Source organism: Trichoderma ghanense (genome assembly GCF_004382785.1).
Source record: "Trichoderma ghanense strain CCMA-1212 chromosome Unknown scaffold_4, whole genome shotgun sequence".
Taxonomy (NCBI): domain Eukaryota; kingdom Fungi; phylum Ascomycota; class Sordariomycetes; order Hypocreales; family Hypocreaceae; genus Trichoderma; species Trichoderma ghanense.
This window is the reverse complement of record NW_027395667.1, coordinates 546,663-574,071: the sequence shown is the minus strand read 5'-3', so window position 1 is coordinate 574,071 and position 27,409 is coordinate 546,663. Positions and strand designations below refer to the sequence as shown.

Genomic DNA, 27,409 nt, shown 5'->3' with positions numbered 1-27,409 from the left:
GTGTTTGGCACAGTTGATACGATAGGACCACTTCCAGTCGACTCTTCTCGTTGCTGATACCGTGATCTTGTAGGGACAATCCATCCTCTGAGTCCGCAGTGGCCGAAAGCAGCGCCTGGTAATGTGCTTGCAGTGGGAGACATTCTCAATCCGCTGTGCCCCTGAAATCCCTCTGAACGTCATCGGATCGTCTCAAGTAGTCCGTTCCACCTCATTCTCATCCAGAAATCCAATCTATACCAGCTTTGTACTTGGGTAGCTCCAGTCCCCTCCCTTTCCCCGCGGTTCCTCTTCATACACTTGGACCAAGGCATGGGTATCGGTCTCAGTTCCAGGGTCACACGTCCTCCAAATGCCGTAGGTGGCTCAGGTCTCAGATCTTCAACGGAGAGAGAAGTCTCTCCCAGGACCATAGGAATGCCGTTTACCCCGATGACCACCTGTTTCTGCGTGGTGATAATTCCGCCATCTTGTATCACCTTTGCTAGTGCAGCCCTGAGAAGGCCTCTGACGACCAGGTCCTGTTCCTCAATCATGGTGAGCCAGCTCGACATGTCCAGAGTCCACACGGGGCCAGCCACCATCCGGCCCTGCCACCATCGAGAATCCTAGGCTGCTGGCCGGGACGGTCCGCTCGGTAAAGGAGCTTCTCATCAGGGCCATTCGGCACAGGAGAGATTCGCACCTCGCTATTCTTGACCATGTGAAGCTTGTGCAGCTGCATGGCATCGACCCGGCCCTTGACGAGAAACTTTGTTCCTTGCTTACGTGCTGCAGAAGAATAAAGAGCGCTTGCCATCCCTCATCAGGCCAGCGGATTGTGATGTTGGAGCTTGAATAGAGTGCTTTCAAAGTCAATGTTTCCAGTTGAGATGGATACTGTGTGTCCTCAACTTCGTTTCTGTGATGCACGCTGAACAGCGGGCATGTAGACTATCAAGTTCTGTCGGCGATAGATCGCCATGAGGAGGACGAGAACGGCGCCGTAGAAGTCTTTCAGGCTGAATACACGACCGACTTATTTCGACGGTTGCCGCCATGGCCTTTGGAGGTTCGCTTCATGGCAAGACTGCGAGGGCTATGTGGCGGCGAATTTAGTGAATGGAGAATTTGTTCCGTAATGAAGCTTCATCAGGGGCGTCCCGTGGGTCGATTGTTCAGTGATGCCCGGTCCAGGGCCTCGGCCTCCTTTGAATTCATCCAGGGGTGCATTTGGTAGTATCTGTTGTCGCTCCCGCTGTGACGACCAAGCCTTCTTCAGCAGATATCCCACCCACGCAAAGATGTTCATGCGGAGATAGAAGAGCGCAAGAGAACTGATGTCGGAGATTGATGCATCGTAATCTATAAGTTGCTCATAGGCTTGTTGGAGGCTCCCCCATTGTGGTTTCATCATCAATTTCTCCCTCTTCTCTCCGGCCGTTTGGCACCTGCTGAGAAAAGCCACCTTCCCATATCCTCCGTCCAGTGTAGCCAAAGAGACGACGTGGATCCAATGTCGAACCCAAATCGTTTCGATAGTCGAACATTCGAGACCATATTGTCATTCCAGTGTGTAACATGTGCTGAAATCCTCGCATGGGGAAGCCAATTCCTGCTCGATACAGCAAAAGCTTCAGTCCACAATAGTAGAGCGATCCGACCTGAAGTGCCCGTTGCAATTACATTTGAGAGCCAGGTGCTTTTACTGGTTTTGCCCATTCGTGAGATTAGAAATGGAGGCTTCACTAGAATCCAGCACACAGAACTCTGTATCATGTACTCCCAGGTTGTGCGACATAAGAAAGAAGTCGTGGTGTTTGACCCTGAATAAGTCACCACCCGTTCCACGATCATTGGCTCGCCAACCTCATTTCTTCTGTATTTTGTAGCGACAGACGGCCTCTGGCTCGCCAAATGCTCAATCCCGTTGATGAGGGAAGTGCCATTGCCCCATGTCAGCTGCAGCTCATCCATCTTTGAAGTCGTGCTTCGGTAGTATCTGTAATCGTTCGGCAATGAAGCCCATACCCAGCCATGGACAGCATGATCTGTCGAAAACTCAGAATAGCTCCAATGCTGCACACAGGCAGTAAGATGTGCTGCAGCGCAGAGAATGGGAAGCGATGCATAGCATTCCTAGGCATGATGTTGGCTGCGGGTGGTAAGGCCGGGGGAAGTGATGGCTCTGTGAAACCGCCATGGCGGGCAAGTCTTGATGTTGGCCTCCTCTTGAAATGCATAACCACCGGTTCCTTCCAGCCAAGGTAGGTACTCGTGCGCATCTCCATGCGTTCTTTCAAATTGCAGCGGAACCGTCACATTTCAGGCACAGGCCGGCTTCAGCCTGCGTCAAAGCTGATCTTGGTAGCGAGCAGTGGCTCTTCTATACTGAGTGGCTGACTCGGACATTTGATGGACATGGCCGTGACTGAAGGGTAAGAAAACCACCGGTTCGGCTCTGCTGGATTCTGTCGAGTTGTACATCGTGGGGTTGGCGTTCCGGAGCTGGGTTGATGCTGCGGACGTGTGTTCACCCGTTGAGGAGCCTTCAACTCTGTGTTGGTTGATTGCTTCGTCAACGTCAGATGATGTGGTTGCCGCGGATATTGAAAACACCATCCAAGCGTCGGGCCATGTGGGCTTCGTCAACAACGAGAAAGCCCCATTTGATTCTCTCAAGTGCTGGGTTGACCAGCTGGTAATCGATGATGTTTCCATCTGGCAAAGTCGTGGTGTCGTTCGAAGGGAGGACATGGATCCTCTGTTCCTTGAGTTCCGGATCATGAGGGCCATACCGGCGGATCTTGATAGGTCCCGAGACCCTGGGTCGTTGTCCGACTGCTTCCTCTGGCGCAAGCCAGTCACTTTCGGTTCTCAATGCATCGTCAGAGTCCTCGTCAGAAGTGTCAAGCGTGCCAGACATCACAGTGTCTCCTTCTTTATCAACATCGGTCCGGTCGCGTCGCTGGCGTTTTGTTTGCACCTCTCATCGCGGCAAAAAAATAAACCGTTTTTCAACTTTTCTAAATCTCCCTGCAGTGCAGTGTCGAATAAGACGTCATGACTATGGTTCGAGCAGTCTAAGGAATATTAGCAGGTGCTTCTCCTTGTTGCATTATACATACCTCTGGATCTGTATTAGACAACTTCTTCATGGTCTTCACAAGGTTGCCGCGTGGAATCACACGAACGGATCCGAATTTCTTGTTCTCCCCTTTGGAGCCATAGTAGAGCAAGATTTTGAGACTTTGTTGGCCTTGATCAAGCGTGGCCATGTCGCTCTGACTTGGCGAGAGAGCCATGTTCTCAGTCTATATCAGACGCTGCTGTGGATGTAATAGGTAGTCTGCAAGGGATGCCAGCGCGATATTAGGCCTCGCTATCAATGTGGCAGCCAGCAGCCTCTTTTCCTCCCATCAGGGTTGTGGCCGGGGGATTGGAGGTTTCGGGCATCGCTGGATAAATATCTGATGCGAAAGCCCCGGTCAGTATGGCTAGGGTAGAGGAACTGTGTGAGGGCGAATGGGGTGAATAGAAAGATGGACCTACTGCTCTGCCTCTTACTCAGAGGGTATCAGTATTTTGTTTCAACTTGCTCATTAGGCCTCCTTCGGTGATGTATCTTGGTGATAGATCTGTAAGAAGGGAGATGTTAAGATGGGTAAGTGAGTTCAATGTTGGGAACAAACCTGAAAGAACAAAAGACCAATAGGGCATGCCGGGGGATAATATAGATTGTTACAGACAGGTTTTGGGTCAAGGCAAAGTGAATAGACATCAGTACACTCGTAAGGAGGCCGCCAGTGGCCGGCCAGCTGCGTTTGTTGTGTTGAGACTCATGTGTGGTCCCGTCTTAGTCCACATTGAACGCGTCTGCCTATGACATCGACTTTCACTATTCAACGGCTTCCACTGCTGGCACCCGACGGGGAGAAGCATGAATTCTCACCAGCCTGGTTAGCCGCCGGCCCGCTGCAGGTGTTTTGTTGAGCATGGCTGCGACTCTGGCGTCATGAAGCGGCGACTGGCCGATGATTTCACGTAGTATTGTTGCCTACATGATATTGTCCGCTCCGCGCTCAGCAGAATCACGACAACTTTTTGGGATCAAAGTCTTCTGAAACGTTGATATCACTCGATCCTTGGTGTAAGAGGCGTCATCGGGGGCTCAGTTGGCGGGCCTGGAGCCAGCGTCCAAACGCGCACAAGCTGTCGTCGAGGTTGGTGATGCAACCCTCTGCCCGCTTCCGTGAACAGAAACACTGTCCCAACATGCTCTGTAGAGAATGGAGAGGTTGAATACGCTTTGCGCCAAACTTGAAGGAGTCAAATCGTCAAGGTAACAGAACAAGTCTCCAAGAAGCTCCATGGACTCTTTTTCGTTCAGATTTCGCCTCATAGCTCACCCAGACCGTCCTTCATGTCGACACACCCTATACCTTACATATCCCATCCGGACAGCCAAATAGTAAAACAAGCAACAGCAAATCGATTGCCATAAGCACGAATATCGAGATGCTTCACAATGACGCACTCGCCTCACGAATACTCGCTGCAACAAAGACAACGACTCCCTCATGTCAAAAGAAAATAAAACCGTCCTTCTCCCTCCCAAGAGCTGCGTGACGTCGAAAGTGAGGTACCTCCCCAAGACCCTTGCGCTAAGCCCAATCCGCGATAAGGTGAAGCGCAGCTCCCAATCGCGTTCCGCCAAAGTGTCCAAAGACAAAGTTAAGAGAGAAACGAGCCTCGAATCTCCTTATCAAGTCTATCTCGACTTCTTCCTCATCCCTTCACCGAAACCAACCTCGCGCCACCTATTCCACCATTTCGAAACACCCTCAGCCTTGTTGCATCATTCCCAGCAATCGCATAATAACACGCACCAAACTCGTCAACAATCGAAGAGAGGGGGGCATATCACCAAGTCGCCAAAATGTCAATGTGGCTATCAGATAACCAGAGTACGCAACCTCACGCGACCATCGAGCGATCTCCCCCAACGCTCAATGCGATACATTACTGACTCGCCGCGTTTTAGAGATTGGAGTCGTCTTCTGCTCAGGCGGTAGGTGCGCGACCCGTCCGCAAGCCTCGAGCTTCGACGACGAACAAGAGCGCCTCGGTCTAACGCAGATGGCTTCGTTTCAGGCGGTCTCTTCCTCGTCGGGGGAGTGATGCTATTCTTTGATCGCGCTATGTGAGTTTCCCCCATCTTCTTCCCCCCCACCCAAGTGAACCTTTAAAGCGAAGCTCTTCACCTGACTAACAATCTTTTGTTCTTGACAGGCTTGCGATGGGAAACGTACAGTCTCCCCCTCCCCCTCACTCGCGACAACCATCCTTCGACACCAACTAACACGAACGAACAATTTAGATCCTCTTCCTCATCGGCCTGACAATCATCATCGGCCCGCAAAAGACATTCTTCTTCTTCGCCAGGAAACAGAAAGCAAAAGGCACAGCCGCCTTCTTCGCCGGCCTCACGCTGATACTGATAAAATGGACCTTCATCGGCTTCCTGGTAGAAGCCTACGGCATTGTCATACTGTTTGGCGATTTCCTAGGTACCATCGCAGGGTTTGCGCGGGGGTTGCCTGTGGTTGGGCCTTATATCGGGATGCTTGCGGATCGGATAGGGCTTGGTCGGCGTAATGCCGAGTTGCCCGTCTAGAGACCCAATGCGGAATCTAGCAAGGACGGCAGCGGCTTCAGTGTCCCATGAGTTGGGTGTACTGGGGGCTCCTAACAATGACTCCTAACAATGGGGGGCTAGTGAATGGCGACGATGCTCGACGGTTGGTTTTCAATCTGGCTCGGGTTGGCAGTGCACACCGGTGTTTTGGCGTTAACTAAACAGCGGCGTTGAGGGACGTTGTAACAGTGAACTGCTGGATTGTAGATTACATGTATCAATCAGCCCGCGACTGGGCGGGACGGTCATGATACAAGCGATGGTAGCTAATAGCAAGCATCAAACATCGCTCTTTGTAGCCAGCTTGAGATAGCAACATCAGCAACACATCAAAGCCAAACGCGATTTGAGTCGTGAAAGCGGATTCGAGACAAGACTTGAACAATGTTGGTTGATTTTTTTTTGGTCTTTTTTTCCTTCTTGAAATCTGCCGAGAAAAGATGACTTTGATCCTCCCAACACATGGCAGTTAAGTTGCAAAGATTTCCCACGGAAACTCCCCTATGTCCTCCCCCTTAAATCATCCAACGCTGTCACGGCACGACTGCTCGACACCTTGAATTTTGCACTCCCTCGGCTCCCTCATCCCACCAGCAACATAAGACTCTTAGTATCCGGTGTTCTTGAGATGGTCGGCAAGAGCGCTGACGACCAGGGTGGCGTTTCCGGCCTGCTGGGTCTCGTTGTGGATACCGATCACGATGGCCTGCTTGGAGGCGGTGATGGCAACACCCTCCCGACCCTAAGAGCTCCTATTAGCACACTCCGAGCTATGACGTGGATATATAACGACATATGCGGAAGCAGCGGTTCGGGATAATCAAACGTACAGCTCGGGCGTAGATGTTTCCCTCATCGACTCGGGTCACGACGTAGCGCTGGCCGGCAATGTAGAGACCCTCGGCGCGGGCCTTGTCGGAGGCGGCCTCGTTTCCGCTGACGATATCGGCAATGGCCTTCATCTCGGCGGGTTGGATCTGCAGCATCCCCTTTCCGTCAGTCTCGACTCTCTCACCGCAAAAGCTCCGCGCTGGCAGTTGAGGGAAGATGTTACCGTCAGAGAAGGGGAGGTGGCCCAGGCGCTGTCGCCAGCAATGCTGATGATGGCGCCCTTGGCGACGTGGCCGGTGGCGACCAAGCTACATTTCCCGCAGTCAGTATTTCGAGAGGTTCGGGTCGTCAGGCGGAGCGGCGAGAGAGGGATGGATGTAGGCACCTAGTATCGACGAAAGCTGTGGTTTGATGAGATGTTAGTAGCTATATCACCTTTTTTTTTTCTTCATTCTGCTCCTCGCTCGAGGTCGAGGTGGGGTTATTCTCGGGTCAGGGGGAAGAGAGGGAGCTGCTGACCTTGCCAGGACATGGTGACGGCTGTGTGAGCTGTGTGTCGTAGATGACGGGAGAGACTGAGGCAGAAGAGAGCAACGAGAAGAGAAGGGGAAAAAGAAGAAAGAAAAGAAAGCCGGCAGAGATGAAAAGAGGCAAAAGGGTTTCCGCGAGCAGGGAAGAAGGTCCAAAGGGAAAATGGCGGAGTGGGTTGTTTATCTGGCTGAGGTGGATATTCGTCGAAGCAGCAGAGAGAGAGAGAGAGAGAGACAAAGCAACAAGATTGCTCAGTTGCCCCTCGTCTTCCGTCCAAGTCCCATTAATAACCTCTGGCCGGACCTTGCCTTTTTTTTCCTGTGACAAGTAGCGGGTACCTGCCAACACCGGCCATTTGGCGCTGAGCACCACGTCACTGGGACCAGAACCCGAGCCCAATGTTCCCCGCCGCGGGTCCATTCCCTCTGGAGCGGGAAGAGAGGAGAGGAGGCAGAGCTGGCCCAAGGAACCCCACCAAAGGAAAACAAAGGCAGTGGAAGCAGCTCAGCACAGCTCAGCTTCTGGCTACCTATCGTGGGCTGCTGTCCACAGGGTGTTACAGGGTGTCTACCGCCATTTTGGTGCCGCTGCGGGTATCTCGAGGTACGAGTCCCCGTCCCGTCCCGTTATAGGAGGCTGCGAGAATGGCCAGATTCCAGGGGAATGACTTGTGCCTGATGCTAATTCGGGTGCCTGCTTATTGATTCCACAGGACAGCCGTACTGTACAGGAGAGGCAGCGCTAGCTTGGGCTTGACGTCAAGTTCCGGGAGATGATGCTCGCTGGGTCACGAGTGGTGGTGTATCGACGAGTATCGACAAGTATAGGGGGGAGACTCGTGGAGAGAGGCTGTACTGGCAATATCACCAAAATGAGTTGGCAGAGACTTCTACCATACTCTCTAGGCATCCCAATTGTCGTAGGATTTCAGCACCTTGATTAAATGGCAGCCTGACCGACTGTGTCTGACAGTCTCCGGTTCAGGGCTGCGATATCAACGGCTTGTCTCTTTTAGCTTCTTCGACCCAGACTATTCCTGCCAGGTCCTTTAAGGGGGTCCCTTTCTCCAGCACAGCTCATTCGCACCGCTGCTGCAGGCCCGGCAATCCACTTCCAGCTGGCGCCTCTTTGTCCATCCTCCTCTTCATCTCCATCCTCAAAGAGACTCGCAAATGTGACAGGTGCCAAGCGTTTCTCTCTCCCGGCTTCGACACATACGTCATCTTCCGGAAAGCTGGGAGACTCTGAGACAAGCTCTGGAGCACGGCTATCACCGTTAACCGAGCTTCTCCCAGCGATACCACGATCCTGGATGTTGTTCACGTTGTCGGTGAGAAAACATCATGTTCTGCACCCGTGCCCTTGATTCTAGCTTGCCCAGCTGAATATCATCTGCTGCAATACCATTGGTATTGGCAATGACAGGTTGATTGGAGGTTGATCACATGGAAGTAAACGTGCCGCAAGCGGGGCTCTGTTTCCACGTTGTCTCTTGTAAGTGGAACAGACAAGCCATCACGAAATGATGATATTTGACGGCAATTTCCTGTCAATATGTAGAGTTCCTATTACGAAATGGCAGTCATTTTTCTTGTCGTGAGCATACCTAAAAGCAGCAATTTCCGAAGGCGTAATGAACCGAGGTCACTACGCTCTAACATGCAACACGCTCTCCTCGCATGCCGCCTCTCGGCAGGTATATAATGCTGCCTCGCCTTTTCTTCTGCGACACAATGAAGCTGAGATATAATCACCGGCTGGTAAGCACCTTTTCTGCAACTTACAACAAGTGCCCAGCAGTTCCGCCTGGGAGAAACCACGCCACAAGGAATAAGCCTCCAAGAGTCGAAGACATGATGCAGCATGCAGAGCTTTTTGAGGGTCGATGCTCGTCGGGTTTCTTTCCGAGATTGCATGCGCCTGGCATGCATTCGACTTCAATATAGATGGGATCACGCTACCCTCAAAGCTGCCGCTAGCTGGTTGCAGATATCGCCGTCCACGCCCACTTTGCTCTTCATCTGATACGTTGACAGCGCAGCAAACCTCCAGATTACCGTCGCAAGAAACAGCTGAGGCTCTTGTCGTCGTACGCATGATTCGTCATCAATGGCGCCGTGGTGTTTCTGGCGGCAAGTCAGGCGGAATGAAATGAAGCCCTCCAATCCCGGCCAGTCGGTGGCCTTGACCATACTACCAACCAACGACTTCTGAACCTGGCATCTACGACGCGATGTCATGATACCTGGCCGCTCCCTTCAGTGAATTGTCCTTTGACCGTACGTACACACTGGCACACCTCATAAAGTGCCTTGCATGGGCAGTAGTTTAAACATCATACGGAATACGGCAGGCAAGCGATCAGGCTTGACCAATGACGGTGGAAGAGCATGAAGGCCTTGAAGCATTCTTGTTTCACAAACACCATCTCTTGGCACGCCGAGCCGGCAAATACCAGCTGCAAATTGCACGGAGGAAGAGGAAGCGCTCAATATCCCCATGCTCATCTACACGGCATTGCAGGGACAATATCCATCAAGCTGAACCCTCGGCTTCGCTTTGAATGGAAAAGCCGACGCCTTCGCCGTTTGTCACGTTGGAGCCTGGCTGCGATAGACGAGAGCACCTACTCACCCGCCTACCTGTATTTGTTCGATTTAGTCCACTTTTGGACCTCTTTTGCATCTGCAGCGCGGCTCTCGCATGTGCTCCGTCTTTGTATTCGGGATCGGGTCGATTTTCGATCCCATTGAAGCACGCAGAGTCCAGCATAGGCATCGACCAGCGAGGAGCATGTCCTCCTGTTGCAGCGCTTAATAGCATGGAGCTCAAGTCTTGTCTTCAGGAGTCGGCCTTAGTTGTCGCACCCCGCCACGGTGAAATTATCAGGGGCCGGAGGAGCCACCGCGTCTGATCTCAGATCGTGTGAGCAGAGGCTCTGGCTGCCGCGTCTTTGCCAGTTGGTCGTGCTGTTGGTACGTGGAATTGGGGAAACTTCCCCGCGGCTTGCCTGTGTGTTCTGGGAGTGCGATCGTCTGTGCTCTGTACTAAGTATGTACGAGATATTCCAACGTTTGACTCGTACGCGTAAAGCGAGGTATGAAATAGGCGAATGTTTGATGCCAGATGGGACCTGGAAAGGCGGTGCCTGAGATTGATTGAGGGTTTCAATGGCAAAATTCCTAGTCCGCCAAGGCGGTGACGAGGACCACGTCCGATCGATAAGGTAACGTTTGATCCGGTGCCGTCACCATCAAACTGCATCTCCCCAGCCGATACAACATCCGCCTCCATGAAATGCATCTAGTTGTTTAATACTATTTCCCCCAAATTGTCCCGAGGCCGCAATCGTGCAGCACTCATCGTCAAGCCAATTTCTCCAGCTTGCCCAATCAGGCAAACCTTGCTAGTCCCGTCGTTTGGGCCCATCCTGGTGCGGATCAAGCCGCGTAAACAGCCGGACATCGCGACCCCTCTCATCAACCTCAAACATGGCTTTGCAGCCAGAAGTGCCGCGCGATATGCGACTGGCCACGATCGTGCCCCGGGCACCGCACGCTGATGGCAAGGCTCCCGCGTTAGGGGCAGCGAGGTCCTTCGTCCTGTCGCCTTGACGCTTCCAAATCACACGGCGGCCGAGGTTGCTATTACGGCCGGGGCCAAGGGTCGCCCTAGGGTCTCGAGGTCTTTGGGCTGACGACAAGCGTCGAGGCAAACATGGGGTCCCCAACCAGCCAAAGGTGAAGACGCCCTCCCCCAGTGCTGTGCGGTGAGCAGATTGTGTGGCATCTGCTTAATATGCCCTAGAGGAGCGCCGCTAGGAAAGAGTCCTTTAAAGGTGGATGAGGGTACAAGTTTGCTCGAGGACCGGCAATATTGCGTTTCGAAATCCAAAACGCCCTTGCCTTCATGTTGACTCGGGGCTAGGTGCTGGAATGGTGCTAACAGCTCGCTACACTAATAATAACATCTTCGTCCTTTCTCAAACGTCTCCTGCCCGTCTGACCTGAGCAAAGAGGGAAAATCATCGCATGATCGCTTCCGCTCCCACTCGCTTCTCACCGGTTTCTCGCGTCCATCCCACGGCGACTCGGCCTTGGCGCTGAACGATGGGCCTCTTCAAGGCACGGACAGGGGACACCGCAACCTTGCCGAAGCCAAATTTCTCTCACCAAGAGCCTGTCCACAGCGGCTCGCCGATTCATGCGGCATCTGAAGAGGGCCCGCAAAAATGGCCAGATGAGAATAGGAGCTACAAGTCGTCTCATAAACTGGCCTCGTCCGCGCCGTCACCCAGACCTGCCACGACTGAGAGCGCTCCCAGCCCTCGCCAACAACACGGTCCTTACCTTTCTCCAGGCCTGGATGCCACTTCTGCCGCCGGACGGCTTAGACAACTTGATCAGTCAGGATATAGCAGGTCTACCGAACACATCAGCTTAGAACCCAGGGCGTTGTCATCTGCGACTACGAAACCTCTGGAAGGGCGAAGCTACAAGCAATATCACATCCCGATCCCCCGCGAAGTACCATTACCAGCATCGCTTCCCAAACAAATGCCGACCTCAGCCTCACTTGCACCACCCTTGGCCGGCGCGGACGACACAACCGCCATGATCGGCATGGCACTCGGAAGTCCGAACCACCCTCCGGTGTCTGCCGATGCGCCATGGCACACTCAGACACTCACGACGGTATCTTCAGGAGGGGATGCCATGGAACCCGCTGCTAACCCCAACGGCCTGTCAAGGTCAATGTCGAAGAGGTGGAATCCGTTTAGCAGGACGAAATCAAAACGATCCAAGCCGGCGGACGGCTCACTGTCACGAATAGTGGACGCGGATTCAAAGAAGAGTTTCGATCTTGGGAGCCGAGTTCATTTGGTAAAGCACGGTGATGCTTTGGGAAGTCACAAGGGCAGCTCAGTCAGCTTGTCGAAAGAACCGATCCCAGTCGTCCATGAAGTGCCAATCCCACGAGATGCAGTGGTGCCGACGCGAGAAGCCCCCGCGCCGCCGCAGCTTCAATCGCTCCTGAGTATTGAGATTCCGACTGTAGAAATGGAGCGTTATAGCATCATGTTTGGAAGCATTCTTCAGAAGCAGCAGCCACCGTTCCCTCAATTTCTACAACAATCCTCGCTGCCTCGTCCGCCGCAAGAACCGCAAGAGCCGCAGTTGGCACCCAAAGCACAGTATCCTGAGCCCCCTCAGAGGCCTGCGCCAGTACCGAAGCCAGAGCAGTCAAAGCCCAAAGAATCAGAAAGTCCCCGGGAGCGTGGGGAACACCAGGGCTCACCGCAGCGGTTGCAGCTTTTTCCGCAGTTACGACAGTCACCACAGGAGGCACAGCGGCCGAGCTTGCCAGACCGACGGCAGGTCAAGGTGGACAAGCTCAATCTGCCCGCAGCCAAGGAGTACCGGGATGGCTCTGTGCCTTACGAGATAGTAGTGCCGCGAAGATCGACGTCGCCTTCACCATCAGGCTCATCATCGGTTCGCGTCCCTACCCCTGATCAAGCTCCACCTGCAAACAACAACCTTCCTCCTCGGGTGTCCTCGCGGGCCCGATCCAACACTACCACAGCAGTGGCCAACTTTCCGAATCCAGCCATGAACAAACCGCAATTGCAAACGAGGAAAAGAACGTCGTCTGTTTCTACCCCCTCCCGCGTTGGACCCTTGCCCGCAGACGCCGAGCCGATGCCAGAGCGACGCGAGCGTCTCATCTCCAAATTCCACCGAAAAGAATCACTATCCGAGCAAACAACCCACAAAGCCACTCACTCGTCCGAATCTCTGGTTCCTGCTCCTGCTCCTGCTCCTGCTCCTGTTCCTGTTCCTGCTCCTACAAACGCACCACCACCACAGCCTCGATCCATCCTCAAGAAGCCAACAGCACCGCCCCCGCCTCCCCCTTCCAACCGCTCAGCCGAGCACATTGCGCCAACCCAGCAGATTGCACCTCCGAAGCAGCATCAATCCAAAGCCTCTGAGGCATCTACTCGGAGCGAAACGGATGAGGAGGGGGTTGAAAAGGCTCTATACGAGGCCGTGGAGATTTCCATCGCGCGCCAGATTAGCGTCTCAAGGCAGCAGCGGAGATTGCTGGTGCCTCTCGACCGTTCAGCTTCAAGGAGAGGTGCGAACTCGCCCGACGCGGCTGCGAAGATCAATCTGGACAAGAACAAGAGGCTCGTTGAGACGCGGACCGCGGTGCCAATCTTGATTCATCAGCCTGGCAGGACCGACTTTTCGCATGGGGGATCTCGAAAGAGCTCGCGTGTGGTTCTGGAGAGGGCATGATGGAGCGACCTTTTAACGTTTCCGACTGATCATGCTTGTCCATCCTTTTGATTTCTGGAGTTGACCTCCTTTCTTCCTCACCTCGGTTTTCATCTTTCATGACTTTTACCAATCACCTGGCGTGCAAAGCTTTTCATGTGCCTTCTTTTTACTACTGTTTCTATGTGTCATTTTATTACTCTTACCTGATAACCCGTCTCTTTTTTTCTTTGTTATTGGACACAAAGTTCGTTTCTTGTCATGAGCATTGGTGCATAGCCCCGGGGGCGAGCCTTGACGGCGGATACCCAACCTACCTTACATATCAAAACATTTATAACCGGAGCGGAACATACATTTCGCACAATTGTTATTCACACAATCTAGATGGAAACTACTTCTTACGCTGAAGATATCATTTGGTATTCCTAGATTTGCGAATCAAAAACCGTGGTGAATGTCTTTCCGTCTCTGCCTCCCCTTGCATCTCATGTGAGCGTTTGTGAATGGGTGTACAGAGAATATGTATTAGAGATGGTTTAAGGTAAGGTAATAGGTATGCTTGCGAGTGTATCTTTGTGATAACCAATCTTGCGATAAAAACAAACAAACAGCCCATTCATTGCTGAGAAACATGACCGTATGCAACGCCATATAAAAGAACCTCTACATCAACACGCAGCAGGAATTCTGCTTCTTTGCTTGCTCTATATCCGAAACACGTTAGTCACAAAACCCCAACAATCAGGCCAAAACCCAACTCAAAAAGGTAAGAAGAGGCAAAGAAAGGAGAGAGAGAAAAAGGGGGGACTCGTACGATAAAACATCTTGCTCTGCGCACTCAGCCCATCACTCTTAGCCACCAGATCGTCAATCTTCTCCCCCCTCTGCAGGACGCTCTCAATCGTCTTGTGCAGCACAATCTTGGTCTCGTCGAGCTCCTTCTGGATCTTCATGATGCTGTCGGCCTGCTGGGGGTCCTGGTACTTGGCGAGGTAGTCCCTGAGCTCGGGGAAGGGCAGGACGGGCTCGCCCGAGGCCCACGAGGAGCGCGGGTGCTTGGCGAGGAACTCGTCGACGACCTTGCTGAGGAGCTGGTGCGCGACGAGGGCGGGGTACTGGTGGTCCGAGATGATGATGCCGCAGATGCCCTCGGTGCGGCCGTAGGCGTGGAAGGTGTAGTCTGTTATGCAACGCATGCGTATGAGTATCGTTGTTTTCAAGACGTCATCGCCTGTCTCTCCCTTGGGGCTGCGATAAGGGAGGGATGGAGGGGGGGGTTTGGGTTGTCGAACCTTGTTCCTCGACGTCTTGTCGTTGGGCGGGACGGGTGCGCTCGGCGACGGTCTTTGCGAAGAGGGTCATGAATTCGCCATAGCTGGAGGATGGGACAGTATTATTAGTTGTTGTTTTTTTTTTTTTTTTTTTTGACGAAGAGGAGTGATTCGATCGCCTGTTCTGGTGCCTGGGGGGGAGAAACCAACTTTTGGCGTGTGAAGCGCGAGTATGCGCTCAGCTCCTTCTCGGCGACGAGTTCGTGTGCGGGCTGGGTGTCGTTGCGGAGGATCTATCTCGAGGGGAAGAAACCCGTGTTAGCCAAACTGGACGGATGACGCTCGAAAGATCCGGTGAAAGAGGGCGAGGAAGAAGGCGACTCGATTGGAACGTACGCCGATGTAGTGAAGCTTCATGATGGGCGAGATTCGGTCGGGTTCAACGGTTTGTTCAGTGTAAATGTTCGTCTGGGATTCGACAGAGGCGGATATTCGTGCGCTGCGAGTGTGCGAGTCGAATCACAGACAAAAAGGAGAGTGTTGGTGAAGAGGCGGGAAAATGGGGGAGAGCAGGTCGATGTTGGAAGAGAGGCGTTTCACAAGTCGGAGTTTCAGATGCGCTAATGGGGAGACAGAGAGGCCTCAGTTCAGTCCAGGTTCAAGCATTCCAGGCCTCTGCAGGGATGAGGCTTCAGTTGGATCATCGCTCGACTCCACTGCGAATTGGACGAGGGACCCCGCCAAGTCCACTGGGCAAAGGCAGGATTCAGCACTGCGGGAGCGCTGTAGCGACTGGATCTTCAGGCGGACTTTAGTGGGGGCGTGCGGTGTGTGACTGATGGGAGCTTCTTTAGTGTCTGGTTTGATGCGTCATCCGGCCTGCAGGTCATCTTCACCTTTTGTTGACAATAAAAAAGTCGAGGTGCTTCATACAGCTGCGCCGTCAGACATCATCAAAGTTCGGACTGCCATTTTCATCTTCCTTGCTGCCGTCATTAATCAATCTCAGCAGAAAAAGATAAGTCCTGAACGAAAATGGCCTCAGCCGACCTGATGAGCGCAGAAGCCGAATGGAGGCAGCAGTGTGCTGCCATGCAGGCGGCCATCGCAAACCTCAAGCTCCCCCCCAAACCGTCTGATGGTGATGACGACCTGGACGACGACGACTTTGGCGGCTCCTCCTTGCCCAGCGGCCAAGATGTCTGGGACTTCATCTCCGATGACGACGAGTACGACTACTACAGCAGCGACTTCGTGGACGACGGCGCCGACGCGGCCACCGGTGGGTTTGGGGCCGAGTGGCTTGCTGCCAAATGTGCTTCGATTGCCGTCAAGAACGGCATGTCTGCGGACGTCTTCCAGTCTCAGATTGTCAGCGTGCTGTCTTCTGGGCAGCCGGAGGATGAGCTGCAGGCGCATCTCACTGATCTGGTTGGATTCGACGACTTGGACTTTATCATTGAGCTGTTGGGCCACAAGGATGACATTCTTGCGTCTGTCTCGGCTCAGCATCAGGAGCCAGAAACCCAGGGACGGAAACTGCTGACCAGGGCTCAGAGAGAGGAGGCTCTCCGTATGCGAGATTACCAACACAAGAACGCAGCTCTGGCACCCAGCTTTTCCAAAGAGCCTCAGTATCCTCACGTTTACCGGGCCTATAATGCGGGCAACACGCTGAGCGCCTCTGGCAAGAAGTACGGCTTGCCGGCTGGTAGTGAGCGTCTTCAGTTTGAGAAGTATGAAGAGTATTTCGTACCGGCCGGGAAGAAGGGAGTTCCAGGACCCGGGGAGAAGCTCGTCAAGATCTCAGACTTGGATGGACTTTGCCGCAATACGTTCAAGGGCTACAAGACGCTCAATCGAATGCAGAGCTTGGTCTACCCGGTGGGATACAAGACGAGCGAAAATATGTTAATCTGTGCACCAACTGGTGCAGTAAGTTTTAGGACCTCAAAAGTCGGTGCATCATGCTCATCATCATCATTGGGTAAAACTGATGCAGCCATGCTCACAATTCTTCACACCATCGGACAACATTGTCAACCAAACCCAATCGAAAACCCGGAGGCAACCGAGTTCGCCGTCAACATAGATGATTTCAAGATCGTCTACGTGGCACCGATGAAGGCCCTGGCAGCTGAAGTTACCGAAAAGCTGGGCAAGCGTCTTGCCTGGCTCGGCATCAAGTGTCGAGAGTACACCGGCGATATGCAGCTCACCAAAGCAGAGATTGTCCAGACTCAGATCATCGTGACGACCCCTGAGAAGTGGGATGTTGTCACGAGAAAGGGAACTGGAGATACAGAGCTGGTGCAGAAAGTGAGACTGCTCATCATCGATGAAGTCCACATGCTTCATGACGAACGCGGAGCTGTTCTGGAGTCTCTTGTGGCTCGAACCGAGAGGCAAGTCGAAAGCACTCAGTCGCTTATTCGAATCATCGGATTGAGCGCTACCCTGCCCAACTACGTCGACGTTGCCGATTTCCTCAAGGTCAACAAGTATGCCGGCCTGTTCTACTTTGATGCCTCGTTCCGTCCTGTCCCACTGGAGCAGCATTTCATCGGTGTCAAGGGAAAGGCAGGTTCCAAGACCTCCAAGGACAACTTGGACAATGTTGCCTTTGACAAGGTCAAAGAAATGCTACAGCGCGACCACCAGGTCATGGTGTTTGTACACTCCCGTAGGGACACCATGGTGACTGCGAGGATGCTGCACCAGAAGGCGATCGAGCAGTTTTGCGTCGATCTCTTTGACCCCAGCGGGCACCCTCACTACGGCCAGGCATCACGAGATATGAACCAGTCCAAGTCCAAGGATATCCGAGACCTGCTCTCCAAGGGCATCGGTGTTCACCACGCTGGTATGGCACGAGCAGACAGAAACCTCATGGAGCGGCTGTTTGCGGATGGTGTACTCAAAGTTCTTTGCTGTACAGCCACATTGGCCTGGGGTGTCAACTTGCCAGCTGCGGCGGTCGTCATCAAGGGTACTCAGGTGTACAGCGCTCAAGATGGTAAATTCATTGACCTCAGCATTCTTGATGTGCTCCAGATCTTTGGTCGTGCCGGTCGTCCCCAGTTTGAGGACACTGGTATCGGCATGATCTGCACCACACTGGACAAGCTTCCGCATTACCTGTCAGCCATCACGGAACAGCAGCCCATTGAATCGAAATTCTCGACCAAGCTGGTGGACAATCTCAATGCCGAAATTGCCTTGGGCACTGTGACGTCCATCCCGGAAGCTGTTCAGTGGATAGGTTACTCATATCTGTTCGTGCGAATGCAGAGAAGCCCGATGAACTATGGCATTGAGTGGGCGGAGATACGCGATGATCCAAACCTGGTTCAACGACGTCGCCAACTGGCGATACAGGCCGCGCGGACTTTGCAGCAGTGCCAGATGATCATTTTCAACGAGAATACCGAAGAACTCCGCAGCAAGGACATTGGCCGCATTGCCAGCCAGTACTACATCCTTCACACGAGCATACAGGTGTTCAACACGATGATGAACCCTCAAGCCACCGAGGCTGACGTCTTGAGGATGATTAGTATGAGCGGAGAGTTTGACAATATCCAGTCCAGGGACAGCGAGGCAAAGGAGCTGCTGCAGTTCAAGGACATTGTCCCTTGTGATGTTGACAAGGGCATCGACACGCCTCAAGTCAAGACTAACATTCTACTCCAGTCATACATCTCCAAGATTCAACCGGATGATTTTGCTCTCTCCAACGACATGAACTACGTTGCGCAGCAATCCGGTCGAATTTGCAGGGCCTTGTTCATGCTTGCTCTGAACCGGAGATGGGGTCACCAGTGCCTGGTGCTTCTGACCCTGTCAAAGTCGATCGAGAAGCGAATCTGGCCGTTTCAACACCCTCTCCATCAGTTTGACCTCGCAAAACCCATTTTGAACCAGCTCGACTCCAAGGAGAACTTGACCATTGACGCCATGAAGGAAATGGAGCCGGCAGAACTCGGAAGCTTGGTGCACAACCAAGGCGCTGGAAAGAACATTGCCAAAATACTCAACAACTTTCCATTGGTTCACGTGGAAGCTGAAATTGCGCCTCTGAACCGAGATGTGTTGCGCATCAAGCTCTATGTCATTCCGGATTTTGCGTGGAAGGATCATATCCATGGAACGTCGGAATCCTTCTACATCTGGGTTGAGAACTCGGAGACTTCGGAGATTTACCATCACGAATACTTTATCCTCAACAGGCGAAAGCTGCATGATGAGCACGAACTCAACTTCACCATTCCCCTGTCGGACCCGTTGCCGAAGCAGATCTACGTTCGGGCCATCTCTGACCGATGGCTCGGGTCTGAGACGGTGACGCCCGTGTCTTTCCAGCATCTCATCCGCCCAGACACGGAAAGCGTGTACACGGACCTTCTCAACTTGCAGCCGCTGCCCATCACTGCCCTGAAGAACCCCGGGCTGGAAGAACTCTATGCGAAGCGCTTCAGCTTCTTCAACCCGATGCAAACCCAAATCTTCCATACTCTGTATCACACCTCGGCAAACGTCCTCCTGGGATCCCCAACAGGTAGTGGAAAGACTGTTGCTGCCGAGCTTGCCATGTGGTGGGCGTTCCGGGAACGACCAAAGTCCAAGGTGGTGTACATTGCGCCCATGAAGGCTCTGGTTCGCGAGCGTGTGATTGATTGGGGGAACCGCCTTGCTAAGCCTTTGGGGCTTAAACTGGTCGAGTTGACGGGTGACAATACTCCTGATACGAGAACCATCAAGGACGCGGACATCATCATTACGACTCCTGAGAAGTGGGATGGTATCTCGCGTTCGTGGCAGACGAGAGGCTATGTTAGGCAGGTCAGCTTGGTGATTATCGACGAGATTCATCTGTTGGCTGGAGACCGAGGACCGATTCTGGAGATTATTGTGTCTCGTAAGATGCTTGAATCTCACCGATTAAGAAGCAGCGGCTAACTGATGGCAGGAATGAACTATATTTCGTCGTCAACTAAGAATAAGGTCAGACTGCTGGGCATGTCGACGGCATGTGCGAATGCTACTGACCTGGCCAACTGGCTGGGTGTGAAGGAAGGGCTGTTCAACTTTAGGCATTCGGTCCGACCCGTACCTCTGGAACTTTACATCGACGGGTTTCCAGAGGTTCGAGGATTCTGCCCGTTGATGCAGTCCATGAACCGGCCGACATTCTTGGCAATCAAGAATCACAGCCCCGAAAAGCCCGTCATCGTGTTTGTTGCATCTCGTCGACAGACTCGTCTTACGGCAAAGGATCTCATCAATTACTGTGGTATGGAGGACAATCCTCGACGGTTCCTTCGAATGGACGAGGATGATTTGCAGCTCAATCTGTCGCGCGTCAAGGACGAGGCTCTCAAGGAAGCCATCAACTTTGGCATTGGACTCCATCATGCTGGTCTGGTTGAGTCTGATCGACAGATCGCCGAGGAGCTGTTCCTGAACAACAAGATTCAAATCTTGGTCGCAACCAGCACCCTTGCCTGGGGTGTCAATCTGCCCGCTCATCTCGTCGTTGTCAAGGGCACCCAATTCTACGACGCCAAAACCAGCGGCTACAAGGACATGGACCTCACCGATGTCTTGCAGATGCTGGGACGCGCTGGACGACCTCAGTTTGACAACTCTGGCGTGGCTCGCATCTTCACGCAGGACGCCAAGAAGGACTTCTACAAGCACTTTTTGCACACTGGCTTCCCCGTGGAATCATCGCTGCATAAAGTCTTGGACAACCACATCTGTGCCGAAATTTCGGCAGAGACTATCATGAATAAACAGGACGCACTCGACTACCTCACATGGACGTTCTTCTTCAGGAGGCTACACAAAAATCCGTCATACTACGGACTGCAAATCTCGGCGGAGGAGCACAGTACAATAGCCGCTCAGCAGCTGGCGAACGAGTACATGATCGACATGGTCGACAAGTCAATCGAGGAACTCGAAGTGTCCAAGTGCGTTGAAGTCTTCCCCAACGGCGACGTCGACTCAACGCCCCTCGGCAAGATCATGAGCTACTACTATCTCTCCCACTTGACCATCCGCCACCTCGTGCGCAACGCAAAGCCAAAAGCGAGCTTCCTCGACGTTCTCTCGTGGATGTGCCACGCCACGGAATACGACGAGCTGCCCGTGCGCCACAACGAGGACCTGGTCAACGATGTGCTCTCGCAGAACCTCCCCTTTTCGGGCAACTCGTTCAACCTGCCCATGTGGGATCCGCACGTCAAGTCGTTCCTCTTGCTGCAGGCGTTCATGTCGCGCATCGAGCTGCCCGTGACGGATTACGTCGGAGATCAGACCAGCGTGCTCGACCAGGCAATCCGTATCATCCAGGCCTCTATCGACGTCCTCACCGAGATGGGCTTCCTCTCGAGCTGTCTCCAGATGATGAAGCTCCTCCAGAGCATCAAATGCGCCCGCTGGCCCACCGATCCGCCCGCCTCGATCCTCCCCGGCGTAGAACCCGACGCCTCATCCAAAGAGAAAGACGAGCCTTCCCTCGCGACAATCAGCACCTACTCGCAGGACCAACTCACCTCGTTCGCAAAGAAACTTCGCATCCCATCCAGCATGCAAGGCCGCTTCAAGCGCGCCGCCTCCATGCTCCCCAACATCACCGTCTCCGTCAACGACATCACCACCCTCTCGCTCACCGTGAACATCAAGCGCCTCAACCCGCTCCTCGACCGCGAAGCCCGCATCTACGCGCCGAAATTCCACAAGCCGCAAACAGAAGGCTGGTTCGTCATCGTCGCGGACGTTGCCAACGACGAAGTCATTGCCGTCAAACGCCTCGGCTGGGCCGGCCTCTCATCTGCCGGCGGCGGCAAGAAGGCTCCGGGCCAGGGCTCGTGTCCTTCTGCTAGGGCGGTGCTGAGGTTGCCTGAGCCCAAGGGCAGAGAGGCGCGGAAGCTGGATGTCATTATTGTGAGCGATGGGTATGTCGGGTTGGAGCACAGGGTTCTGGGGGTGGATATTCCGGCTCCGCCTGTGGTGGAGGATGACTTGGATAAGGCTGGGCAGGGGAAGAAGGTGAACGGGGCGTCATCTTCGTCATGAGCAGCGGGATAGTAAGGACGATCTGAAGGACAATCTGAGGACAATCTGGAGGGGAGTCACAGGGGAGATTCGGAGAAGAGGGGGGGTGAATTGAAAGCAGAAATCTGTCATAATTTGCTTTGAACATGAACATAGACTGAACGAGTGAAATGTACGCTACCTCCCACTCCAAACGCAGAATCAGACTTGCAATAAAACACGAAGCCAGCTCGTTTCATAAATTGAAGAAAGAAGAAAAGCAAAGATAAAGTACAAAAACCACAACTGAGTCAAAACATTGTCCCTGATGCCCCTTATACCCCATCCCCCTAAAACCAGAAAACAAGTAAATAAAGAAAAGTTACATAGCCATTGTCTCGTGAGAGCTCTCTTTTCCCAAATGTTCTACATAAAACAAAGCAAAGCAAATAAAGCAAACAAAGACAAAGCAAAAAAGAGAAAAAAAGAAAAGAAAATATCCCTGCGGCGGCCCCTTTCCGTCGTCCCATCTTGACCGGTGTGCCGCATTTCCCTTTTCCAGCCCTGTCTTTCCGTGCGAGATGCATGTAAATCGTATCCTGAACGCCTTGTACCAGTTTCTCTAAATCAAGTTACATAGAAACGAAGTGAGAGATTGAACAGATCTCGCCAAGTCTCGCTTGTGCAAGAAAAGAATACGCAAAGGGGGGGATGAGAAAGACTGAACCATGACTCATCCTTCGAAGCCGCCATCAGGCTATGACGAAAGAGCTTCACGTGGCGAGGCCTATACACTCAGCCAGCGTGGAGTTGCCATGGAAAGCCCAAGCTCAGATGAAGAAAGCTTGAACCATCTAGCAGCAACTGCTCCGCCGCTGCTTCTGCCGGCTCTCCACCTGCTGGTCCTGCTCCTGCGTGGACCCGGCCCTGTCAATCGTCACGGCGGGCGAGAACCCCGGCGGAAACAGCCAGCTCCGCCGGTCCCGGGCGAGGCGGAAGCTCCCGCGGCCGTTCATGCCCTCAAAGTAGCCTCCGTCCATACCGGACTCGTACCCGGGGGTGTTGGGCGTGGCGGTGGCCTGCAGCAGGGCCTGTTGCATCTTGCGGTTCTGCTCGACGAGCTTCCGGGCCACGACGCGGAAGACCTCCTCGACGCCCTCGCCGCTCTCGGCGCTGATCTCGTGGCAGGCGTCCCAGCCGACCTCCTGGCCCCAGAAGCCGGAGCTCCGCTTAGAGCTGGGGCTCCGGGGCTCGAGGCCGCCCATGGAGGGAAACGAGGGGCCGTTGTTGGGCGTGGCGGTCGGGGGCGGCGTGCTGCCGAGGCCCGGGGACAGATTCTCGGCGACGTAGGCAATGCAGCGCTCAAAGGGAACCTGGCGCAGAGAAGGATCGCGGGCAACGATGTCGGCCTTTGTGCCCACGACGTGCAGGACGACGTCTGACGGCAGGTTGCGGCGCAGCTCGGTCAGCCACTCGCCCATGTCGGTAAATGATTGGGCATCGGTAATGCTGTAGCAGAGGATGCATGCGTTGGCGCCGCGGTAGTATAAGCGGGAGATGGAGCGGAAGCGCTCTTGGCCGGCTGCGAAGCGAGTCAGCATGGACATGTTTGTGTCGTGCAGCATTACGCGATTGCAGGCGAGGAGGATCCATCATCAGGCCTGAAGCCTGTCAAGGCAGCACCGCGCAGAAGCAAGGCAAGGACAGGGCAGGGCAGGGATGCATGAGGCATGACAAATGGCAATAACGCAACCCCAAGGCAACAAGAATGCACATACCCGTGTCCCAGATCTGGAGGCGCACAACAGTGTCGGAGTCATTGTCGACCACGCGCTTCGTCAGGAAGCTGGCGCCAACCGTAGACGTTACCTGTGCCGGGTTGAAGGAGCCCTTGCAGTACCGCATAACAAGGGACGTCTTGCCCACGTTTTGGGCACCCAGGACGACGATCTTGGCCTCGAGGGAGGACGACATGGTCTCTGCAGAGGCTGCACAGGCGATGTGGCTGGCAAGGACACTGCCTGGAGGAGGAGAAAGATGGGTTGGTCGGCAGGCGAGGCTGCGGTGAGACACGAAGAGACGACGGGACGGAAGCGAGGAAGGTGATGTTGGACGAGGCGAGAAGGAATGGTGAATCACGGAATCGTTGGCGCGCGGGTGGGTCGAAGAGGTTGCTTATGGCATTGTCAATCGCGTCAGCGTACTCGGAGACGATGTCGGCCAAGAGTCGAGGGACGATGCGATGGCATCGTTGGAGAGAAGTGGCACGGGAATGGGAAGAGGTTGAGGAAGACGGGAGAAGGAAAAAGGAAAGTAATAATAATACGGCGTTTACTCTGCCATGGAGGAGAGCTAAACAGCTAGTGGCGTAGGGGGAATCAAGTGTAAGCCCCTCCAAAAGGATGGCGAAGGTGGTTGGTGGTTTGTCTTGTCCAGGCGACAGATGAAAGAAGCCTGTGCGGACGAGGCTGTTCGGGCGTCTTGTTGATGCGAGGAGGTTGACAATGGGAGGAGGTACGAACACGCAGCAGGTAAGCGAAGGCGGTGGTGAGAGGAGAAACAGATAAGAGATAATGAGATCGCAGCATAAATGTATGGACATGAAGTTAGGTGGGCTCTTTCCCGGGGATGACGATGGGCTGCAGCGGGTCATCGTGGAGGTGCTCAAGTGCTGTGGAGGGGTGAGATAGCGGCGCGTTAGGCGATCACGGACCGGTTTTAGCGGTGGCCATGGCGCTCACATGCCCTGAAGGCCGATGGCGATGCCTTCACGTGAAGGGGCCCATGTGCCTGGGACGGTACTGGATTGAACCATCTCAAAAATGAGAGTTTAAAGTAAATGTGCGTGATCACAAAGAAGCTTTTTTCAGCGTCAATGTTGTGATTCCGCAGCAATGAGCTCCCAGTCAAGCATGAATAATGATGAAAAACCCATCACTGTTCTTTGTCACCAACGGGGCCAGTTCGGATACGTCTTCTTACGCCCATCTCTCTCGGATTCGTGTGTAAAAGCACAAGGCGGTTAACAAACCTTGGTAGTCACTTCACTTCACTTTACCTCTGGTGGCAATGTCCTCGCCCTCGAGTACTACCTACGATCGCTATTGAGGTTTCAAATGGGAATGCTGACCCTAGGGGTAGTGATTCTCTTCTACCACAAGACTTACAATACCTACCCAAGGCATATCAGGGTCCTTCTATGGCGCCTCGAGGTTTTGCCGACAGATGTAAAGAGCAGGCAGTATAGGTGATTAAGTGGGCAACGAAAGATGTTGAGCGCAAAAAGACCAACCGCTCACAATGTCATTGAACAAAATGCTCCAAAACGCCCGCCGAATGCAGATATGCCCGCTAAAAACAAGTCGTAACGTCGTCTCATAACGTCGTCACTGGGGTATCAATCAACACATCTCCTCTCACAATTCTATACTCCGCCACAGGCCAGAGAAAGGGCCAGGGATCCCTAAGCATCTGTTCCTGAGGCCCCCAGAGACTCCGCCGCTGCACCCAGCCCTGCCAGGATAACGACCATGCCTCCAGGATCAGCCACGGAATGATCGAGCCACTCTTGAGCTACGTCGCTGCCTCCGACCCTGTCAGATTAACGACCATGCTCCAAGACGGATCGACCACCCGTAGACTGTTAGCCGAGCCAAAAGGCTGCTCGCTGCCCCCAGCCCTGCCAGGTTAACGAGTATGCCACGTAGCCAGCTAGCACTCAGTCCCAGTCGCCTTGGGCCCAGACAATATAGAAGCTGACCCCGGCCCTGCCAGGTCAACGGGTATGCCCTCAGTCGCCTGACCCATAGCGCTGCAGCTTCTGGAGAATGCCGGTCACTCTGTGTTCTATGCCATTATCGTTGTCAGTGCTAAACCCTCCGTTTACCACTTGCCACACAGGCCATGGCATCATCGCCGAGAAAGAACAACGTTTGGCCAGCATTTCGTCTGGAGGACCGCCTCGACTGCAGAAGCTGCTCGACAGGAGCCGATGCCTGCCGCTCTTGATGCTTCTTCTGACGCGGCTTCTTCTGTGGCGGGGACGTTTCGGATTCCTCGCTTGAGCGTCTGTTTTCGACTCGTTGTCGGCGGAGCGCTCGAGACTTCTTCTTCTGTTTCCTAGCATTCGCTGCTTCATTCGTTGTATCGTTGGCCGCAGGCCCTTCCGTATCTTCTTCCTGTGAAGAGTTTTGGGTTCCCGCAAGATGTCCGAAGTCCGCCGCCCCCTCCTCTTCTGCTGCTTCTGGACATGTGTGGTAAGAATCCACTGACGAAGCTCGGCGTGGCATGGGGTCTTGGGGGATCGTGGGCCATTGGGTTACCATGGGATCTGGGGTCGACATCGAATCTTGGGTTGGCGCGGGCCATTCTGCCTCGGGGTGCCGGGTGCTCATGGCTTCCGAGGTCGACATTGAATCCTGCACTGACACGACTTCTTCGCTACTGTCTTCTGAGGGTAAGTAAAAGGCTTTCTGCGGATCCATCACGGAGATGTGCGCGTGTTCATCGTCCTCTTCGCTGCCGTCTTCTGAGGGTAAATAAAAGGCTTTCTGCGGATCGATGAAGATGTGCGCACGTCCATGCACTTTTTTCATACCGGATGAAGGTCTCCGCGGCCAGTTGCTCTCTTGCTCATCCAAGGAATCATAGTGGTGCAGTAGCTCGTCCTCTTCTTCCATTTCAGGCGAATATCTCCTCGATCGCTTGTTCCCTTGCTCGTACGGGTCATCGTCCGTTCGTTTGCGGTTCTCGGCCTGTCTCGTCGTCGACGCGGGCTCTTCGCCTCCCGATGTGTCATGTTCAGCAGCCATCCACACAGCATCGTCGTCATCCCCAACGCTGTGACTCGACGCGCGCCGCCTCTTTCGCTGCGGTCCTTGTGTATCTTCGTCGCTCCTCCTCTTTCGTGCCGTCGGCCTTGCGGTCGTTGAAGGATTTGTTGCCGCGGTGTGTCGCCTTCGGGTCGTCGAGCGTCGTGGCTTATCGCTGGGGGTATCTGGAGATGACACGTCGTGAGATGATTCTGGCTGGCCATGCGCTGCCTCGGGTGAGCTTTGAAATGCCGCCTCCGTAGCCTCGGTAGCAGCAGCCGCTGCGCGCTTGGCTGCCTGCTTCTCCCTCCGTTTCCTCATGCGCTCCCTGTACGGGGCCCAAAGTCTGTCGTTTTCTTCGCGATCATCTCGAACAAAGCCATCAAAGAACCTTATCAATGTGTCAAACGACAGCGTGCGGCTGAAATAGTTGAAGAGATGCCATTTTTCGGTCACAGAGTCATTCAACGTGCCTGGCCTTGTCCTTACTGTGTCGGTTTCTGGATCATAACACAACGGACATGCTAGCACCAAATAGTCGGTAGCAATCAATAAGCAGATATTTCTCCACGCTTCCTTCATCTCCTCTATTCTCTGGGCTTTGCGCTCTTCCATTTGGGAATAGAACTCTTCCAAAGTTGCAGAGTAGCGGGCAGATTCGCATACATCTCGGTGGAATGCCATGGGATCTTGCAGAGGCAATTGGTGAAGGTTGAAGCGATCGTGAAGCGTCGTGAATAGGTCTTCGCGTTCGAGGCCGAACTTGCGGAATGGCCAGCTCCATTCTTCCTGAGTGTATATGTTGATTTGGGGCAATGTGTAATTCATGTTTAAGTACTAGGGTAGAAATCCACGCGCCCGTTGGTGGTGGTGTAGAGGAGAAAGGAAGACATTGGGGTAGGTGCACAGTTCATCATGCCTACCTATAGTACCTAAGGTACCTGGGGAGATCATGGACCG

General features: G+C 53.7%; 9 protein-coding genes across 9 annotated transcripts; 3 read left to right on the top strand and 6 right to left on the bottom strand.

The window, feature by feature from the left end:
- Window positions 1–2,563: 2,563 nt before the first annotated feature.
- CCMA1212_004355 (uncharacterized protein) lies at window positions 2,564–3,284 on the bottom strand (the record flags this gene model as incomplete). Its single annotated transcript, XM_073701662.1, has 2 exons — window positions 2,564–2,947; window positions 3,108–3,284. 2 exons carry the CDS (start codon window positions 3,282–3,284, stop codon window positions 2,564–2,566), a joined length of 561 nt encoding a protein of 186 aa, XP_073559544.1.
- Window positions 3,285–4,918: 1,634 nt separating this feature from the next.
- Window positions 4,919–5,656, top strand: CCMA1212_004354 (Protein transport protein GOT1; the record flags this gene model as incomplete). Its single annotated transcript, XM_073701661.1, has 5 exons — window positions 4,919–4,946; window positions 5,024–5,050; window positions 5,134–5,182; window positions 5,272–5,287; window positions 5,360–5,656. 5 exons carry the CDS (start codon window positions 4,919–4,921, stop codon window positions 5,654–5,656), a joined length of 417 nt encoding a protein of 138 aa, XP_073559543.1.
- A 628-nt stretch (window positions 5,657–6,284) lies between these two features.
- On the bottom strand, window positions 6,285–7,040 carry CCMA1212_004353 (Profilin; the record flags this gene model as incomplete). The annotated part of the gene is made up of 5 exons (XM_073701660.1): window positions 6,285–6,419; window positions 6,508–6,654; window positions 6,732–6,816; window positions 6,894–6,909; window positions 7,028–7,040. 5 exons carry the CDS (start codon window positions 7,038–7,040, stop codon window positions 6,285–6,287), a joined length of 396 nt encoding a protein of 131 aa, XP_073560020.1.
- Window positions 7,041–10,445: 3,405 nt separating this feature from the next.
- Window positions 10,446–10,802, bottom strand: CCMA1212_004352 (uncharacterized protein; the record flags this gene model as incomplete). Its single annotated transcript, XM_073701659.1, has 1 exon — window positions 10,446–10,802. A coding segment is annotated over one exon (357 nt), but the record flags the coding sequence as incomplete, so codon positions are not given.
- A 346-nt stretch (window positions 10,803–11,148) lies between these two features.
- On the top strand, window positions 11,149–13,344 carry CCMA1212_004351 (uncharacterized protein; the record flags this gene model as incomplete). Its single annotated transcript, XM_073701658.1, has 1 exon — window positions 11,149–13,344. The coding sequence occupies one exon, from the start codon at window positions 11,149–11,151 to the stop codon at window positions 13,342–13,344; it is 2,196 nt and encodes a 731-aa protein (XP_073559547.1).
- A 645-nt stretch (window positions 13,345–13,989) lies between these two features.
- On the bottom strand, window positions 13,990–15,569 carry CCMA1212_004350 (Synaptobrevin-like protein; the record flags this gene model as incomplete). Its single annotated transcript, XM_073701657.1, has 6 exons — window positions 13,990–14,030; window positions 14,141–14,506; window positions 14,619–14,701; window positions 14,808–14,890; window positions 14,994–15,065; window positions 15,564–15,569. The coding sequence occupies 6 exons, from the start codon at window positions 15,567–15,569 to the stop codon at window positions 13,990–13,992; spliced, it is 651 nt and encodes a 216-aa protein (XP_073559546.1).
- Window positions 15,570–15,632: 63 nt separating this feature from the next.
- On the top strand, window positions 15,633–21,680 carry CCMA1212_004349 (Putative helicase mug81; the record flags this gene model as incomplete). The annotated part of the gene is made up of 2 exons (XM_073701656.1): window positions 15,633–19,515; window positions 19,567–21,680. 2 exons carry the CDS (start codon window positions 15,633–15,635, stop codon window positions 21,678–21,680), a joined length of 5,997 nt encoding a protein of 1,998 aa, XP_073559467.1.
- Window positions 21,681–22,492: 812 nt separating this feature from the next.
- On the bottom strand, window positions 22,493–23,612 carry CCMA1212_004348 (Ras-like GTP-binding protein RYL2; the record flags this gene model as incomplete). Its single annotated transcript, XM_073701655.1, has 2 exons — window positions 22,493–23,220; window positions 23,417–23,612. 2 exons carry the CDS (start codon window positions 23,610–23,612, stop codon window positions 22,493–22,495), a joined length of 924 nt encoding a protein of 307 aa, XP_073559468.1.
- Window positions 23,613–25,507: 1,895 nt separating this feature from the next.
- On the bottom strand, window positions 25,508–27,277 carry CCMA1212_004347 (uncharacterized protein; the record flags this gene model as incomplete). Its single annotated transcript, XM_073701654.1, has 1 exon — window positions 25,508–27,277. The coding sequence occupies one exon, from the start codon at window positions 27,275–27,277 to the stop codon at window positions 25,508–25,510; it is 1,770 nt and encodes a 589-aa protein (XP_073559454.1).
- Between the last annotated feature and the right edge of the window lie 132 nt (window positions 27,278–27,409).